At 45.5% G+C, this 16,616-nt stretch overlaps 1 protein-coding gene across 1 annotated transcript in view; it reads left to right on the top strand.

Moving 5' to 3' along the window:
* LOC311233505 (neurexin-2-like) overlaps positions 1 to 16,616 on the top strand; it is a gene marked incomplete at both ends in the record, with an annotated part of 583,916 nt that overhangs the window by 38,004 nt on the left and 529,296 nt on the right. The window contains one exon of the mRNA XM_084320472.1: positions 1,692 to 1,733. Coding sequence (XP_084176598.1) covers positions 1,692 to 1,733 — 42 coding nt within the window. The remainder of the gene's footprint in view (positions 1 to 1,691; positions 1,734 to 16,616) is intronic.

The raw sequence follows: 16,616 nt of genomic DNA, 5'->3' as shown, positions 1-16,616 counted from the left end.
TTGTTCAAGGGGTTCTAGTTCCCTCTTGTTCGCATTCAGGTGGAGTTGACTGCGCCCCCCCTTCATTAGGAAGGATGGGGTGACAGGGCTCCCCGCACCCCTTGATGTGGGCTTACGGGTCCTCAGGGGGTACATCTGTCGGGTCTCGCGTCCGCTCTAACCCATATCTCATTAGGCTAGAGCGGGACGCTCTACGCGGCCCTGAGTTCCCTTTTGAGGGATCTTTTACTGGAACGAGATTTGGCGAGGAAGAGTGTTTGGTGACCATAACCATGGTCTTATAGACTACGCCTCCATAGGGGCGGGGCCCGGTCAGGTATGGGTGCATTAAGTTGTTCGTGGTGGTGTACAGTAGGTACTAGGAGATAAGGGGTATCTCATTAGGCTAGAGCGGGACGCTCAGCCAATACTAATATAACTAGGTTATATACATAACCTATCGTTATGTGTCAGCAAGCTAATCACTTGCAAACATTATACTGTATAGCTTTCTTATTTATCCCCATTCCACTACAACACAACACAAGTTGTATACTGGCAAAATGCTTACCAGTGGGAAAAAAGGGCATCCCACCACACAGCAGCTTTATATATTTGTTGTCTGTCACAATGACAAGGAAGCACCGTCACGCAATACAAAATCAATGGAGAGCAATGGAATATTTTCCCCGCTGGTATGTGAGTGGGACTTATTTGCACTCTGTCTATAAAATAAAAGGGAAAAGCAATATAAAGATGCACAGTGCCCTCGTCAATTATTGCCACCCTTTGTAAATTTGAACAAATAATGTTACGTTATTTGTTTTTTGTTTATCAGCTTTATTTTTTTAAAGATATCTCACTTTTAATTTAGTTATAATTGCATAAACTCTTATTCTCCAACTCACCATCATGCAGCTCAACTAGACCCTGGAGATCTCCATGTTATTGGTTTATGTCAGGAGCAAGGTTTCTTCAAGGTGAAAGACTTGACAGTGAACATCTTTTTGTGTTGGTGATGTGCCTTTTCAAGCACTTCCATCGCACACCAGCTCTCATTGGCACAGTGCTAGTATATTTTGCACTTGCTTTGTCAGTCCAGGACCCTGCTATAGAGGGCAGGGCCTGTTTTTATTGAAACGGGTGAAACATAACTATGGTTGCCAATGCTTGCTATAGTAGTGTAGTGGATGCAAAGCTATTAGCTATTAGTTCCGGCCGGGTTCTGAGTGAAGTGGGATTTGGGTGTCATGGAACCAAAATAGGTTTTAATCCACACCACAACATGCAGGCAAAGCTATTTCCAAAACGAAAGGCTGGAGGAACGTGGGTTTGTGTTAGAAATAGGAAACCCTTTTGCCTGCATGGTGTGTAGATTAAAAGGTTTGCATTACGGTTCGCTTGGAACCTGTCCAGAACTTCGACTATGTGACTCAGTAAGTAAGCAAATAGCTTTGGATCGACTACACTGCTTTCAAGTATTTCATACAACTTAATGTCTAATGTAAAAAAAAATACAAACTATCGCTTTAATGAAGAAATTGCACAAGAAATTTATTGAATTGATTCTGGTTTCCAAGGTATTTCCATGTTCTTTGAACAATTCCCTCCAGTGCTGCTTCTAGGCTTCAAGCCTTTTCATGTTGTTTCCCTGTCATGTTACCCTCTGTGTATTCATCTGCTTTCTTGTCTGTCAACCTCCCGGTCCCTAGCTGCGGGAACGTCACCTTTGACCTCTACACCCTTTCACAAAGGTAATGCATCTACACTCATAGCTTTCTTCAGAACTCAAGATTCACGAGACATTTCATTTGCCAAATCAAAATAATGTATACGAATTTGGCGCTCACTTACTGCACAATGTCCACTATTGCTATTAGCTAGCACTAGCTACTAAACTTTTTTTCTTTTTATTCAGACTATATATTAGATTAGATTTAGATTATTGGATTAGATTATATATTGTAACTATTATTGTAGGGCAAATATAACTGAGAGGGCATACATACCCTCATCTCGCACCTGTCCAGAGTTAATTATGTTATGTTAAGCATAATGATTTGTTATATTGTTTACACTGCTTTTTACTACCTGTACCTCCCCTCCCCCATGCTGCTATGATGACTGAATTTCCCCAAGGGGATCAATAAAGGAATATCTAGAGACTACAAAGAGTGACACGTTCAGCCGAACGCACAATTGGAGGGGGGCTTCCCACCCTCCAAAACATTTACAACAAGCGGTGCAAGGGGAAGGCTAAGAGAATTATTAAGGACTCGAGCCACCCGAACAACTGCCTCTTTGAACTGCTGCGGTCAGGCAAGCGATACCGGAGTCTTAAGGCGAGCACAGAAAGACTCAGAAGAAGCTTCTATCCCCAGGCCATCAGGCTGCTAAACGAACAATAATCACTATGCAACAACCATCAAATGCACACAGCACACACACCCACACGCACACACTCACTCAAACAAACAACACACTGCAGCACCCACTCTCCACACTTTAGATCACACAAACACACTTACACTTTATATTTATTGATAAAGGATTTGCACTACAACTCGTACACCTACTGTGAATTGTACCTAAATTGCACCTCGTCCCATTTCTCCATTTCTGCCTTGCACTATATAGTATTGTATATTAGTACACTGCACAGTATTGTATATTGTATGGTAACTATGTCTATTCTGCATCGAACATTGTACATATGTCTAAACTGAACACTGTGACCTAATTTTTTTTACTTCTAATTTTACTATGTTCTTTTATTTCATACTTATCTTGTCTTGCACAGTCTCTGGAGCGCAACAGTAAGAAGCATTTTGTATAAAAGTATTCTGTACTTCTGTATGACAACTATTAAAGAAACTTGAAACTATTAGAACTACCCAATTTTACAGCTAACTCTTATCTGTCCAGCAAACATTAGTCTGACAGGAACGTCCTGTCCCTGGCCAAAAATTACTTGTGTCCGACGCCCCACAAATAGGCCCACACATCATTTAGTATTAGTATTAGTATTACTGTCAGAGCAGTGGCGTAATTTCAGTCAAAGCCAAGGTATGGCAATGAGGGAGGGGGGGGGGGGGGGGGTGGGGCTGAAGGGGAATTTTTTTTGTCAAATCAGGCCCTGTCCACACGAACGCAGGGTTTTATGTAACCGTGATTTAATGTGCGCAGTTGCACTGTTCGTCCACACGCATCCGGGTTTTTGGAACACTGCAACTGTGATCTTTTAAAACCGGAGTCCAGGGTGAATATTTGGGCGCATCCCGGTTTCAGTGGTTGCGTGTGGACATAGTAACCGAGATTATTTCCAGTGTTTACGGCGGAGCTGTCTTTTTCTGGTCTGCATCCCCTTAACAATTCTGCAATCTGTTAAATAAAGTTTTCATCCATTCATTCTACTAACGTTAACGTTACTAGTACAATCAATAGCGAGCGATATAACAACATTAACCAGACTGCTATATCAACAATGTTTGTGTCCAGCAAGATAGTCTCCCATGTGTAACGTTACTACGCTAATGTATGCTAGCCGCAATGCTAACTATTAGTTCAAGTTCTTTTAATAGTTGTCATACAGAAGTACAGAATACTTTCATACAAAATGCTTCTTACTGTTACGCTCCAGAGACTGTGCTAGACAAGATAGTATCAAATAACATAATAACATAATATAGCATGAATTTAGAAGAAGAAAATGAGGTCACAGTGTTCGGTATAGACATATGTACAATGTTCTGAGTTACCATATAATATACAATACACAATACTATGCAGTGTACTAATGTACAGTACTATCTAGTGCAAAGCAGAAATGGGATGAGGTACAATTTTAGGTACAATTTACAGTAAGGTGTACGAGTTGTAGTGCAATCCTTCATCCATAAATATAAAGTGTGGGGAGTGGGTGCTACAGTGTGTTTGTTTAAAGTGGGTGTGTGCTATAAGTGTGTGGAGTGGGTGCTACAGTGTGTTTGTTTAAAGTGAGTGTGTGCGTGTGGATGTGTGTGCTATGTGCGTTTGGTGGTTGTTGTTGTGTAGTGTTCATTCATTGTTCGTTTAGCAGCCTGATGGCCTGGGGATAGAAGCTTCTTCTGAGTCTTTCTGTGCTCGCCTTGAGACTCCTGTATCGCTTGCCTGACCGCAGCAGTTCAAAGAGGCAGTTGTTCGGGTGACTGGAGTCTTTAATGATTCTCTTAGCCTTGCCCTTGCAACGCTTGTAGTAAATGTTCTGGAGGGTGGGGAGCCCCCCTCCAATTGTGCGTTCGGCTGAACGTGTCACTCTTTGTAGTCCGCTTTGGTCTTGTGCAGTGCTATTCCCAAACCAGGAGGTGATGTTGCCGGTCAAGATGCTCTCTATTGTACATGAGTAGAAGTTCTTAAGGATCTTCTGGCTGACTTGGAACTTCCTTAGGCGCCTGAGGAAGTAGAGGCGTTGTCGTGCCTTCTTCACAACACTGTTAATGTGTGTGGTCCATGTCAAGTCCTCGGATATGTAGGCTCCGAGGTACTTAAAGCTGTTGACTCTCTCAACCGGTGCCCCGTCGATGCTGAGGGGGCTGTAGTCCTTGACCCCCGACCTCCTGAAGTCCACAATCATCTCCTTTGTTTTGCTGACGTTCAGGGAGAGGCTGTTTTCCTGGCACCATCCCGCCAGGACCTTGACCTCTTCCAGGTAGGCCCTCTCGTCGTTGGCAGAGATCAGGCCCACCACCACTGTGTCGTCAGCAAATTTGACGATTGTATTGCTACTCCGCTGAGCCACACAGTCGTGTGTGTACAGGGAGTAGAGGAGGGGACTCAGAACACAGCCCTGGGGGGCCCCTATGTTGAGGGTGATGGATGAGGAGGTGCAGTTGCCTGCTCTCACCACCTGGGGTCTGCCAGTCAGGAAGTCCAAGACCCACTGGCAGAGGTCATAGCCCAAGCCCAGGTCCCTGAGCTTGGCTATGAGTATGGAGGGGACTATGGTATTGAATTGAATTGAATTATAATGGCAAATCCCAATCACAATAGCACGTAAGCTAACACAATCGGCAATCTTTTTGTGAGACTAAACTCTCCGCTCTTGGTGGTAAATTGTGTTGATGTTGGTTCTGATGAGGCAGAACACAGTGAATGTATCCTTTTTTGTTTATTGCACTTTGTTCTTGCTGCAAACAAATAATGAATGCTAATGTTAATGTTTCAAGCGAGCAATTTAAAGATGGCGGGTTTCAGTTTTGTGGAAAGGACGTTATAACTTACCCTTCTGATGGGTTGAAATGGCCTTCATGTTTGAACTACATTGCCACCTATTGCTTTGGCATTGTACTACATGTATATTACATCACTCGGTAGCCGGGTTTTACAGTTGCTGTGAGTATGCGGTTATTTTTTTAAACCACTGTGTGTACGGAGGTTTCTTTTTTTGAAAACCTCTGTGTCAAAAATACCCGTGATCGTGTGGACTGGGCCTCAGTTGTGCAATAGTCACTTTTGGTGAGTTGTTTCTATACAATTCACTTATATGACATTTAGGTATGACACAGGACTACAAAAGCATTTAGTATATAAATGTGTCAACAGACTAAAGCAGGGAACCACAATATTTTGCATACAAATTATGCTGAGCAGAATGTAATAATATTCTGATATTCTGATATTATCATAACTGTCTTTTCACAATTTTTCTTAGGTACGGTTTTGGGGTGTGTGTTCAACAGAATGTAGTATCAAAAACACGTTCACAAAAAGTATGGGTTACTGAATGCTGAACTGCACTGTTATAATTATTTAATAATCACTAAGCCAGGGGTTCTCAAACTTTTTAATACCACGACCCTATTTGATTCAGGATTTTTTTTGGCGACCCCACACTTATGTATAGCGTAATTTCAACGTGGAAATAAGGAATATCAAAATAAAAGCACACGATAAACTCGTCACACGAAAGACAAATTACCCCAAAATCTCCGTTGATTAACCTGGAGTGTCACTAACGGAGTTTCGTAATCCAGCTCATTATCAGCACATTTCTCTCCCAATGGGTTGTTTTTGTCTGCAAGGAAAATCTGCGATTCTTCTCTGAGTTAAAAAAGGCGATTTAATACTCTGCCTCGAGATAGCCACCTCAGTGTGGTATAGCAGCTGAGCTGGTTATGTGCAGAGCCCATTTCATCACGAGTCCAACCGGCACCGCTTCTGACAACAAACATATCCATTGCGAGTCCAGGTTACACACAAAAGACCACACCCCCGGCCGCGTCAACACTTCAGGCAACCAACTTGCGTTCAGCGTTTCTCTGATTAGCCACGACGCCCATGTGACCGCGGCAGAGCGAGAGAGCGGCAGAGCGGAAATAGGCTGCATTCTATTGCCATGCTCTGCGACAAACTCTAACCTTAACCAACTCCGAAAGAATGCCTAAACTTAACCCTAACCTTAACCAACTCCGAAAGAATGCCTAAACTTAAACTTAACCCTAACCTTAACCAACTCCGAAAGAATGCCTAAACTTAACCGGCGAAAGAAATATTGCCATGCTCTAAGACAAACTCTAACCTTAACCAACTCCGAAAGAATGCCTAAACTTAACCCTAACCTTAACCAACTCCGAAAGAATGCCTAAACTATGATACTATGGCGCGACCCCAGTCAGACGCCTTTGGTTTAGCTCCGCGACGATTGTGCACATTTTTTGCTATTATGTTTGTTTTTTCTACTTTTTTTATTAAAACATCACTGGCGGGTATGTCATACGACCGCCAGACACTTATGGACCTAAACTCCAGACTCAAAGAGGAGTTGGGAGACACTTTATGCCCAGAATGGCTAACAGAAATCAAGCGGGAGATCGGCAACAAAGGAAACGGCAGAAAGAAGCATAGAGGAAGACGAGGCGGTATCAGACTCAGATTAAAAAGATCTGCTTACCGTCCAGCAATTCCATCCATCTTTCTGGCGAATGCACGTTCGTTGGAGGGAAGGATGGACGACTTGAGAGCGAGGGTCCGATTCCAACGGGAGATGAGAGACGTTAATGTCATGTGTTTCACGGAGACATGGCTCAAGCCAGCGACGCCGGACAACAGCGTCTCTCCATCGGACAATTTCACCGTCCTGAGAGCAGATCGCACGGCAGCCTCTGGGAAGAGCATCGGAGGTGGGGTCTGCATCCTCACGAACAATCTCTTGGTTAATCCCAAGGAAGTACATGTCCTCTCAAGTTCATGCTCCCCAGATATGGAACATCTCCAAATCCTGTGCCGCCCGTACCACCTACCCCGCGAGTTTACCGCGGTCATTTTATCCGTCGTGTATATTCACCCACAGGCAAATACTGGCAAAGCGCTGGTGGAATTACACGACCACATCAACAAACAACAAATCAAGCACCCGGAAGCCGCGACGATAGTGACTGGTGACTTCAACCAGGCAAATCTGAAAAAAGTGATGCCGACCTTTTTTCAGCACATCGCCTGCTCCACAAGAGGGGGAAACACACTCGACCACTGTTACACCCCGTTCAAAGCTGGCTACAAGGCTGTAGCGGCTCCGCCACTGATGGGCTCTGCAAGCGCGAGCGATCACGACTCCATTTTTTTAATCCCAGCATACAAACAAAGATCGCGTGACGTCGTCGTGTCACGTGAGACAAAAAAGTGGTCTGACGAATCAGAGGCCACGCTCCGTGATGCGTTCGAGGATACAGACTGGGACATGTTTAAAGGAAGCGCCAGTGACGTCAGCGAGTACGCTGATACCGTTGTGAGTTACATAGCAACTGTGGCAGACGGTATTGTCCTCACAAAGAAGGCGCGGGTTTTCCCAAACCAGAAACCTTGGGTGGACAGCACTATAAGAACAGCCCTGAACTCACGCACCACGGCTTATAACCTGGGCAGAGAGTCAGGAAATATGGAAGAGTACAAGGCTTCAGTCTACACTCTGCGCAAGGCTGTTAAACTTGCTAAGAGGACATATGCTGAGAAACTGGAGACACAAATGGCACAAAACGACACAAGAGGCTTGTGGAGGGGACTGAAGACAATAACTGACTACAAAGTCAGCGCCCCCGAAATGGGGAGCGACGACGCCTCTCTCGCGGACAAACTCAACTCCTTCTACGCTCGGTTCGGTGTAGACAGTGTCGCCGCTAGCCCTCTGGCTAGTGACGCCACTGGCGCACCGGCTGTTGTGGAGGGGGGGGGCAACCGCGGGGGGGCGGGGGCGCTCTCTCATTGTCGGAACACAGTGTGAGAAGAGCATTTATGCAGGTGAACACCAGGAAGGCTGCGGGTCCAGATGGTATAACAGGACGCATACTTAAGTCCTGTGCAAACCAGCTTGCCCCGGTGTTCACCGCCATATATAATCAATCCCTGGTGGAGTCAGTAGTCCCTGCCTGCTTCAAGATGTCTACCATCATCCCTGTACCGAAGAAACCCTCCCCAACATGCCCAAATGACTACAGACCGGTGGCACTCACCTCTGTGGTCATGAAATGTTTCGAGAGGCTGGTCAAGGACCACATTTGTGCCTCTCTCCCCAGTGATATGGACCCTATGCAATTTGCATACAGGACAAACAGGTCCACTGACGACGCGGTCTCCCAGGTACTGCACAGCACTCTCTCCCACCTTGACCGTCAGAAGGGGGGCTATGTGAGACTGTTGTTCATCGACTACAGCTCAGCGTTCAACACCATAGTCCCCACCAGACTGGTGGACAAGCTGATCGAGCTAGGTCTGAGCTCCGCCCTGAGCGCCTGGGTACTGGACTTTCTGAGTGAAAGACCCCAGGCGGTCAGGGTGGGGGGTCAGACCTCCAACACCATCACCCTGAGCATCGGGTCCCCCCAGGGCTGTGTTCTAAGCCCCCTGCTGTACTCACTCTACACACACGATTGTGTGGCCAAGTTCAGCTCCAACTCCATAGTGAAGTTCGCCGACGACACGGTGGTGGTGGGGCTGATCTCGGACAACGACGAGAAGGCCTACCGAGAGGAGGTTGAGGTACTGGAACGTTGGTGCCAGGACAACAGCCTGCTCCTGAACATTGGTAAAACCAAGGAGCTGATCGTGGATTATAGGAGAGGACAGCAGGAGACACACACACCACTGATGATTAACGGGGCTACCGTGGACAGGGTGAGCAGCTTCAAGTACCTGGGGGTCCACATCTCAGAGGATCTGACATGGTCAACACACATAGACACAGTAGTAAAGAAAGCGAAGCAGCGCCTCTACCACCTGAGACAGTTAAGGAAGTTCAGAGTATCGGGGAAGATACTCCAGTCCTTCTACTCAGGAGCTGTAGAGAGCATCTTGACCGGAAACATCACTGCCTGGTATGGGAACAGCACGGCACAGGACAAGAAGGCCCTACAGAGAGTGGTGCGCTCAGCCGAGCGTACCACGGGTATTGCGCTACCTCCCCTGCAGGCTCTATACAACAAGAGGTGCAAATCCAGAGCCTGCAGGATAATGAAAGACCCCCACCACCCCAATAACAGCCTGTTCCAGCTGCTGAGGTCAGGCAGACGCCTGCGAACCCCAGCTACTAGGACGGAGAGGCTTAGGCTAAGCTTCTTCCCCCAGGCCATCAGAGCCTTGAACAATGAACATTGAGAGACACAGAAACTGAACTATCCACACACAAGCACACACAAGCACATACACGACACGCACGCTGAGCACGCTCACACACTAGCAGCCACTTTAACACTCATGCCGCACATACGCACACTTATGGCCAGAGGAAAGGCCACTTTAAATTAGTATAACATCAGGAACAGTGTATTGCACTACTTAAGCTACCTAGCATGTCCTATATGCTCTGTAAATACTATGTACAGATACCGAGATGGCACACCATGTACCTGTTTATTGCACTGTTGTTTTTTACTGGATTCTATTAATATGTTGTACCACTGTATTTTTATCGGATTCTATTATATGTTGTACCACTGTATTGCACATCGTCGCGGGCAAGACCAGCCGCATTTCATTGTATACCTGTATGCCGTGACAATTAAAACTCTTGACTTGACTTGACTTGACTTAAACTTAACCGGCGAAAAAAAGACATTTATATAGAGAGGCGATAAATTAAGTAAACGTAAAAAAAAAAAAAATAAAAAAATTGAAGTGATTAGAACTTGTCACCAACTGGACTGCAGGCTCCACAGCAAGCTGCCGAACGAGTTGAGCTAACCGTCGATGTTAAAACAGGGGGGATTGCGTGCGGCAACCTGCGCGCCGCTGCCGCTCTGCCGCTGCAGCCTGCCACTGCGCTCTGCCGCTCCGCTCTGGCGCTGCCGCGTCGCCGCGTGGGCGTGCTAGGCGCAAGATGGTTGCCTTAAGTAATGAAGCCCCCCGGCCCCCTCCCGCGATTATTATGTGCAGGATGTAGTGATGTGTATCGGAATACTGTGTGTCGGTCTCCGTTGATGAAGGTGCGAGACATGGCAAATACACACATCCTGCGCATGTATAATATAATCGCAAATACACATACATATTTATTTGCCAAGGTATGGCGAGTGCCATACCTTGCCATACCAAAACGACGCCCCTGTGTCAGAGAGCCGCGACCCCCACTATTATAGGAGAAAAAAATAAATAATACAAAAATTATTAATATTTTTATTAAATTTTTTATAAATGGAAATGTATGGTTGAAACATGCAAACGTTCAAACGCACACACACACACTAATAAGCATTGGAGGCTTTTAACCAGGGCCGGACTGGGGAAATCATTCAAGCCAGGAAATATAGTGCGAAATATAGCCCCAGTCAGGCCACTTTTGAAGCGGGGGGTCTGGGGGTCCCCCACCAGGATTTTTTTTGTTACAAAGACTTCATTTCCTGCATTCTGGTGCAGGAATTATTTTATTTGTACCCTTTAAATGCCAGTGTTTGTGACATGACATAAAAAACAGGCTGTATGATTAGCAACAACACTGATTTTGATGGATTTTCTGTTTTTTTGTAATGTCATAAATTAGAGCTGGGCATAGATTACATTTTTTAATCTAGATTAATCTACCGGCAATCCTGGAATTGATCTAGATTAATCTAGATTAAAATGGCTAAAAAAAAAAAAAGTCTGCCAAAGGCATTAAAAATAGGTGTGTTCTACCCAAATAATGACCAGAGGAGGAGATTTATCCTCTCCTCTTCATCTGAGGAGTCACTAGCTGTTCTATCTCCTTGTTCAACAGCATGAACATGTCTCTTCTTTTTGTAATTTCCAGTGTTTCTTTTAAAACCAGATTTATCGTAATTTTCTGTGCCCTTCCTTTGATGCCATTAACATTGTTACACTGATATTGACAGCTCTCTCCAGTGTCAAATCACTCTCTGTCAGTAGTTTCTTCTGTGCACCTTCATTTCTTAATCCACACACAAACCTGTCTCTCAATGTGTCTTTTAGTGAATCTCTGAATTCACAATGCTGCTGACTGGTTGCTCACACACAGACTGCTGAAGAAGCAGGGTTCTCAACAAATTCAGTGCAAGCTCAGTGTAACAGTTCCACGAATGAAGAGAAGACAGCTACTACAGTCTCAGGTTCACATTCAAGAGAACACTGAACAGCTAATACAGTCTCAGGTCTACCTCCAAGAGAACACTGAACAGCTACTACAGTCTCAGGTCCACATCCAAGAGAACACTGAACAGCTACTACAGTCTCAGGTCCACATCCAAGAGAACACTGAACAGCTACTACAGTCTCAGGTCCACATCCAAGAGAACACTGAACAGCTACTACAGTCTCAGGTCCACATCCAAGAGAACACTGAGCAGCTACTACAGTCTCAGGTCCACATCCAAGAGAACACTGAACAGCTACTGCAGTCTCAGGTCCACATCCAAGAGAACACTGAGCAGCTACTACAGTCTGAGTACGGCTCTGTTATGTACCAGGAGCCTGATCACTCCTGTGTCACTGTTCAGGCAGGCCTGATCACTCCTGTGTCACGGGGCATGCAGGTGAGGGCTGCCAATTAGCCAATTAGTGCTGATTGGTTACCTGCTGGGAGCTTTAAAGCCAGGCCTAGTAACACACATGCAGGTCTGTGCTTAGAGAAAGAGCTGTCAGGTTCTTCCAGTCCTTGTCCGTTGGGTTTACATTAGTACATTAGTTTACAATTACATTAATAGTTCCTTGATATAGTAGCACTTTGAGTTAGAGCACAGGGTTTTGGTGTCGGTTTGCACATAGGTTGCGTGCCCATGAGCCAGGGTCGTAACAGTTGGGCGCTCGTCCGGGATATTTACCCCTAGAAATTTGTTTGGTGTTTTTTTTTTGTGTTACACGGGGTGTCATGGTATTATGGTTTGGGTGGTGTTCGTTACATAGTGTAACGTGGGGGCTGAGCCATTTCATCAAACAGGTGAGTATGCCGTATTTGTTTGTAATTTGATGTGACTACTTATGCTGTTAAAATATATAGTTTAGTGGGCACCACATGTAGATAGGGACATTATTTTCTGGTTGTTGGTTAGCGTCCTGTGCACCACGTACTCCTGGGGCAGTCAGGGAAGGGATTAGCACCATCTGCTTGTCTGGTACCGTATCATGTACTGGACGGGTGGATGGTCAAGTATGATCTTTGACTGGTAGCAGGTGTGGTTGAAGATGGTTAGGTCTACAGGGCATTAGTTTAAGGGTAGGTAGATTAGGGCGGCCAGAAAACACAGGTAGTGTGGTAGGGCTTGATTTAGTGTTTCTTAGGGTAGACATGTGGTGGGCCGGTTTTTTCTGCAGTTTAGACGTAGAAGCATATGTAGTCATATCAGGTTAGAAGGCGCACCTGTTTGGAATTGTTTGTTGGATTTATTTTGTTTGTTTGAGTGTTTGGTGAGCATACCTGGTAGCACCTAACACCCGTGTATGACACGTATATTTAGGGTGGGTGTGTTTTATTTTTAATTTTTAATTTTTTGCAACCTAGAAAGGTGCGCTCCGTAGAGCTCACATTTCCACCGCGTTCCCTTCTGGTTGTTATTATTGGCATTTAGCGTTATTCATGGTTCTTCAGTGGTTCTTCGTGGTTCTTCAGTGGTTCGTTGGGGGGGTCTTCGTGGTTCGTTAGTGGTTCTTCGTGACTGTGAGGTAGGGTGTGTAGCTTGGGGTGGCTGGTTCAGTGACAATGGCTTCCATCAGGGACTTTGTTGATCGCCCGTCTCATGACTTGTTAGAGAAGTTTTCCAAAGAACAACTGCTAGAACTTGCTGTACACTACAGGGTAGAGCTTTCTGCAGGGGAGAAACGTTTGAAGCCGTCTGCCTTGAGTGCGTTAAGGGTGTTACTCATTAGGGAGCAGGTGCTTGAGGAGAGGGTGGAGGAGCCTCCTTCGTCTGGCGCGTCTCCGCTATTACCTGGTGTGGAGGGTGAGTGGAGGATAAGGGAGTTGGAGTTTAAGGAAAGGCAGCTAGAGCGAGAGCGTGAGGAGAGGAGAGAGGAGCGTGAGCTAAAGGAGAGAGAGAGGAAAGAGGAGCGTGAGCATGAGCGTGAGCGTGAGGAGCGTGTGTTTAAGGAGAAACAAATGTTGCTGGAGCACGAGCGTGCACAGAAGGAGCTTGAATATAAGCATGCTGCCTTGCAGGCGGGTGCTCTGCATCCAGAGTCACGTTCCGGGTTTGATGTAGGCAGGAATATTAGGATGGTGCCACCATTTTTTGAGAAAGACGTGGAAAGATATTTTCCCCTTTTTGAACGGGTGGCAACCACATTGAAGTGGCCTGATACCGCCTGGACACTGCTGCTGCAATGTGTTTTAGTTGGTAGGGCACAAGAAGCCTACACTGCTCTGTCCCTTGAACAAAGCGCTGATTATGAGCTGGTTAAAGCTTCCATTTTGAGGGCTTATGAGTTGGTCCCCGAGGCCTATCGTCAGCGTTTTAGAGGTTATCGCAGGTCGGAGGGGCAGTCTTATGTTGAATTTGGAAGGGAGAAGGAGAACCTGTTTGACAGGTGGTGCACTTCTCAGAAGGCAGAGTCAAGAGAGCAGCTTAGGCAGTTGATTCTCCTAGAGGAATTTAAAAGATGTGTTCCTGATACTGTTTCCACACATCTAAATGAGCGTAAGGTATCGAAGATAGGCGACGCCGCTGTCTTCGCTGATGAGTTTGTGTTGACACACAAATCCGTGTTTTTGGAGGACTACCGTGTTGAGTCCGGGGATAGGTGTCCTGTTCAGGGGGGCCGTTTCCCAAAACCTGTGTCTGCTGGTCAGTTAACTTCACCTCCTAGGCGGGGTGGTTCTGCTGGTGCATTCCCAGAAGGGATTATCTGTTTCTACTGTAAAGAACCTGGTCATATCGTTGCTGGGTGCCCGGTGCTTGAGCAGAAAAATGTCAGAACCGTGGCTCTGGTAGAAACCATATGCAGAACGCCTATGCCAACGTTAGATGGGGATGGGGGAAGTATCAAACGTGTGGACAAAGAGCTCGAGGGTTCCTCAAGGTTTATGATGAATGGATTTGTTTCCCTGACTAATGCACTAGAGTGGTGGTATCAGTGATCTATGGTTTTTGTTTTGCTGTGTTCTGTTCTGTTGAGCGCAGTTCTCAGGTTGATTTTGGTTTGCAGTCTATTTTTGACAGGTCGGTATCGGTGGAGGGGCCTGTTTAAAGGGAGCATACAACACGGTTGGTGGTCGTGCTCGACAGGGGCCGACCCGCTATCACTGTTGTGGTGGTGGCCCTGACAACTAATGGGTCACATTTTTTTTAGTTTTTTTTTGTTTATGGGTTGTTGTGTGGTGGTTGCCTCTGGGGCAACCAGTTTGGTGGGGGAGGTGTTATGTACCAGGAGCCTGATCACTCCTGTGTCACTGTTCAGGCAGGCCTGATCACTCCTGTGTCACGGGGCATGCAGGTGAGGGCTGCCAATTAGCCAATTAGTGCTGATTGGTTACCTGCTGGGAGCTTTAAAGCCAGGCCTAGTAACACACATGCAGGTCTGTGCTTAGAGAAAGAGCTGTCAGGTTCTTCCAGTCCTTGTCCGTTGGGTTTACATTAGTACATTAGTTTACAATTACATTAATAGTTCCTTGATATAGTAGCACTTTGAGTTAGAGCACAGGGTTTTGGTGTCGGTTTGCACATAGGTTGCGTGCCCATGAGCCAGGGTCGTAACAGGCTCAATACACACAATTGTTAAGGGGATGCAGACCAGAGAAAGACGTTTGTCTTGTTTAAAGAAAAAGATTAATGGCGTCAATTACATTATCGCGCGATACTAGTCTCGCGTTAACGCAGCACGTTAACGCCGTTAACGGCCCAGCTCTAAAATAAATACAATCTTTTATTCAACTTCAGCCCTGATCATAACACCACATATTAATTTTATAATTCTAACCCTTTAAATGCCAATCTGTGTGTGATGGCATATATTTGCAATATATCAAATGCAAAGTAGATTTTTTCTGGGGGGGGGGGGTTATTACAGGCTAGCATGTGATTTGCAACAACACTGATTTTGATGGATTTTTAGTTTTTTGTAAGGGTCCTGCCTCCACCAATCACATGCGGCTCCCTTTGTGTGTGTGTGTGAGCAAGAGAGAGTTCTCCAACTTGTGTGAGTTGCAGTGATCTCCTGGTTGTTCCCCACCTAGGTTATCTAACTATTGCGCTGGTGCAACTAGAAACACTGGCCTGGCCTGCTTCTAAGTTCAGTGGCCTGACTGCATACACCTTTCTAATAGCTCTGTGGATGTATTATTTGTTATAAATGTTTACTCTACACAAAGATGTAATATATAGCACATTTAACACTCTAGTTTTTGGATTTGGGAGAGAGTTGCTAATTTTCACAAATATTCGTCTTAGACCATAGGAATAACATGTATGACATTCTGACATTGGTACTAGTTCCCTTTTAAAGCCCAACTTGCAGGTTAAACCCTACTGATCAATTATGGGTAGTTTACATCATTGATATATAATTTCATTATTTATTTTTTCCCATTTGACGCCGGAAATGCCACTCAGAAATGGTTAAAAAGGTCCACACACGAATAACATGCACGAGCAAATTAAAAAGCTTATCAGAGCTTTCAGGGCCATGACGTCACGTCTGGTATCTTTCCCCTACTTCTGATCCACTACAAGGAGTTTTGACAAGTGCAGAAAGCTATTTCCTTGATCCAAATGGACGCCTTACAAGACGCAAATGGGTTTAATCGTCGGATACTTTGATGGACCAGCTACAACTGGTTGAAACAAGGTAGTTATAATGTTTTTAATGTCGTAAAAAAATAACTACATTTACCACTAGGCAGCCTGTTGTTCAGTACAGCAGCGCTACCAGTGGGGTTGCGCAATATGTCGGGGCCCCCCCGCAGGTCAGACCATGAGGCCCCGCTCACTCCCCTAAATCAATAATAAAGTGAGAAGATTTTGCTTTTTTTTTCGCCGCGTGGGAGCAAATTCGAGACACATATTCGGTTGCAAAAAGTTTATTCCACGCTTTCGGCTTTCCTTTTCTAAGCATTTTCGGGGCTACATGTGAATGAGTGAAAGTTGCGGGACGCCCAGATGTACCCACGGTAGAAAGCTCGCGTGGAGCCCATAATAGGCTAACTTAATACAGCGTTTTTAAAATCACGCGAAATTTTCAGGGTCGCG

This window comes from Notolepis coatsorum (assembly GCF_963971535.1).
Source record: "Notolepis coatsorum genome assembly, chromosome: 8".
Taxonomy (NCBI): Eukaryota; Metazoa; Chordata; class Actinopteri; order Aulopiformes; family Paralepididae; genus Notolepis; species Notolepis coatsorum.
The sequence above is the reverse complement of the archived record's forward strand: the minus strand, read 5'-3'. Positions and strand labels throughout refer to the sequence as shown.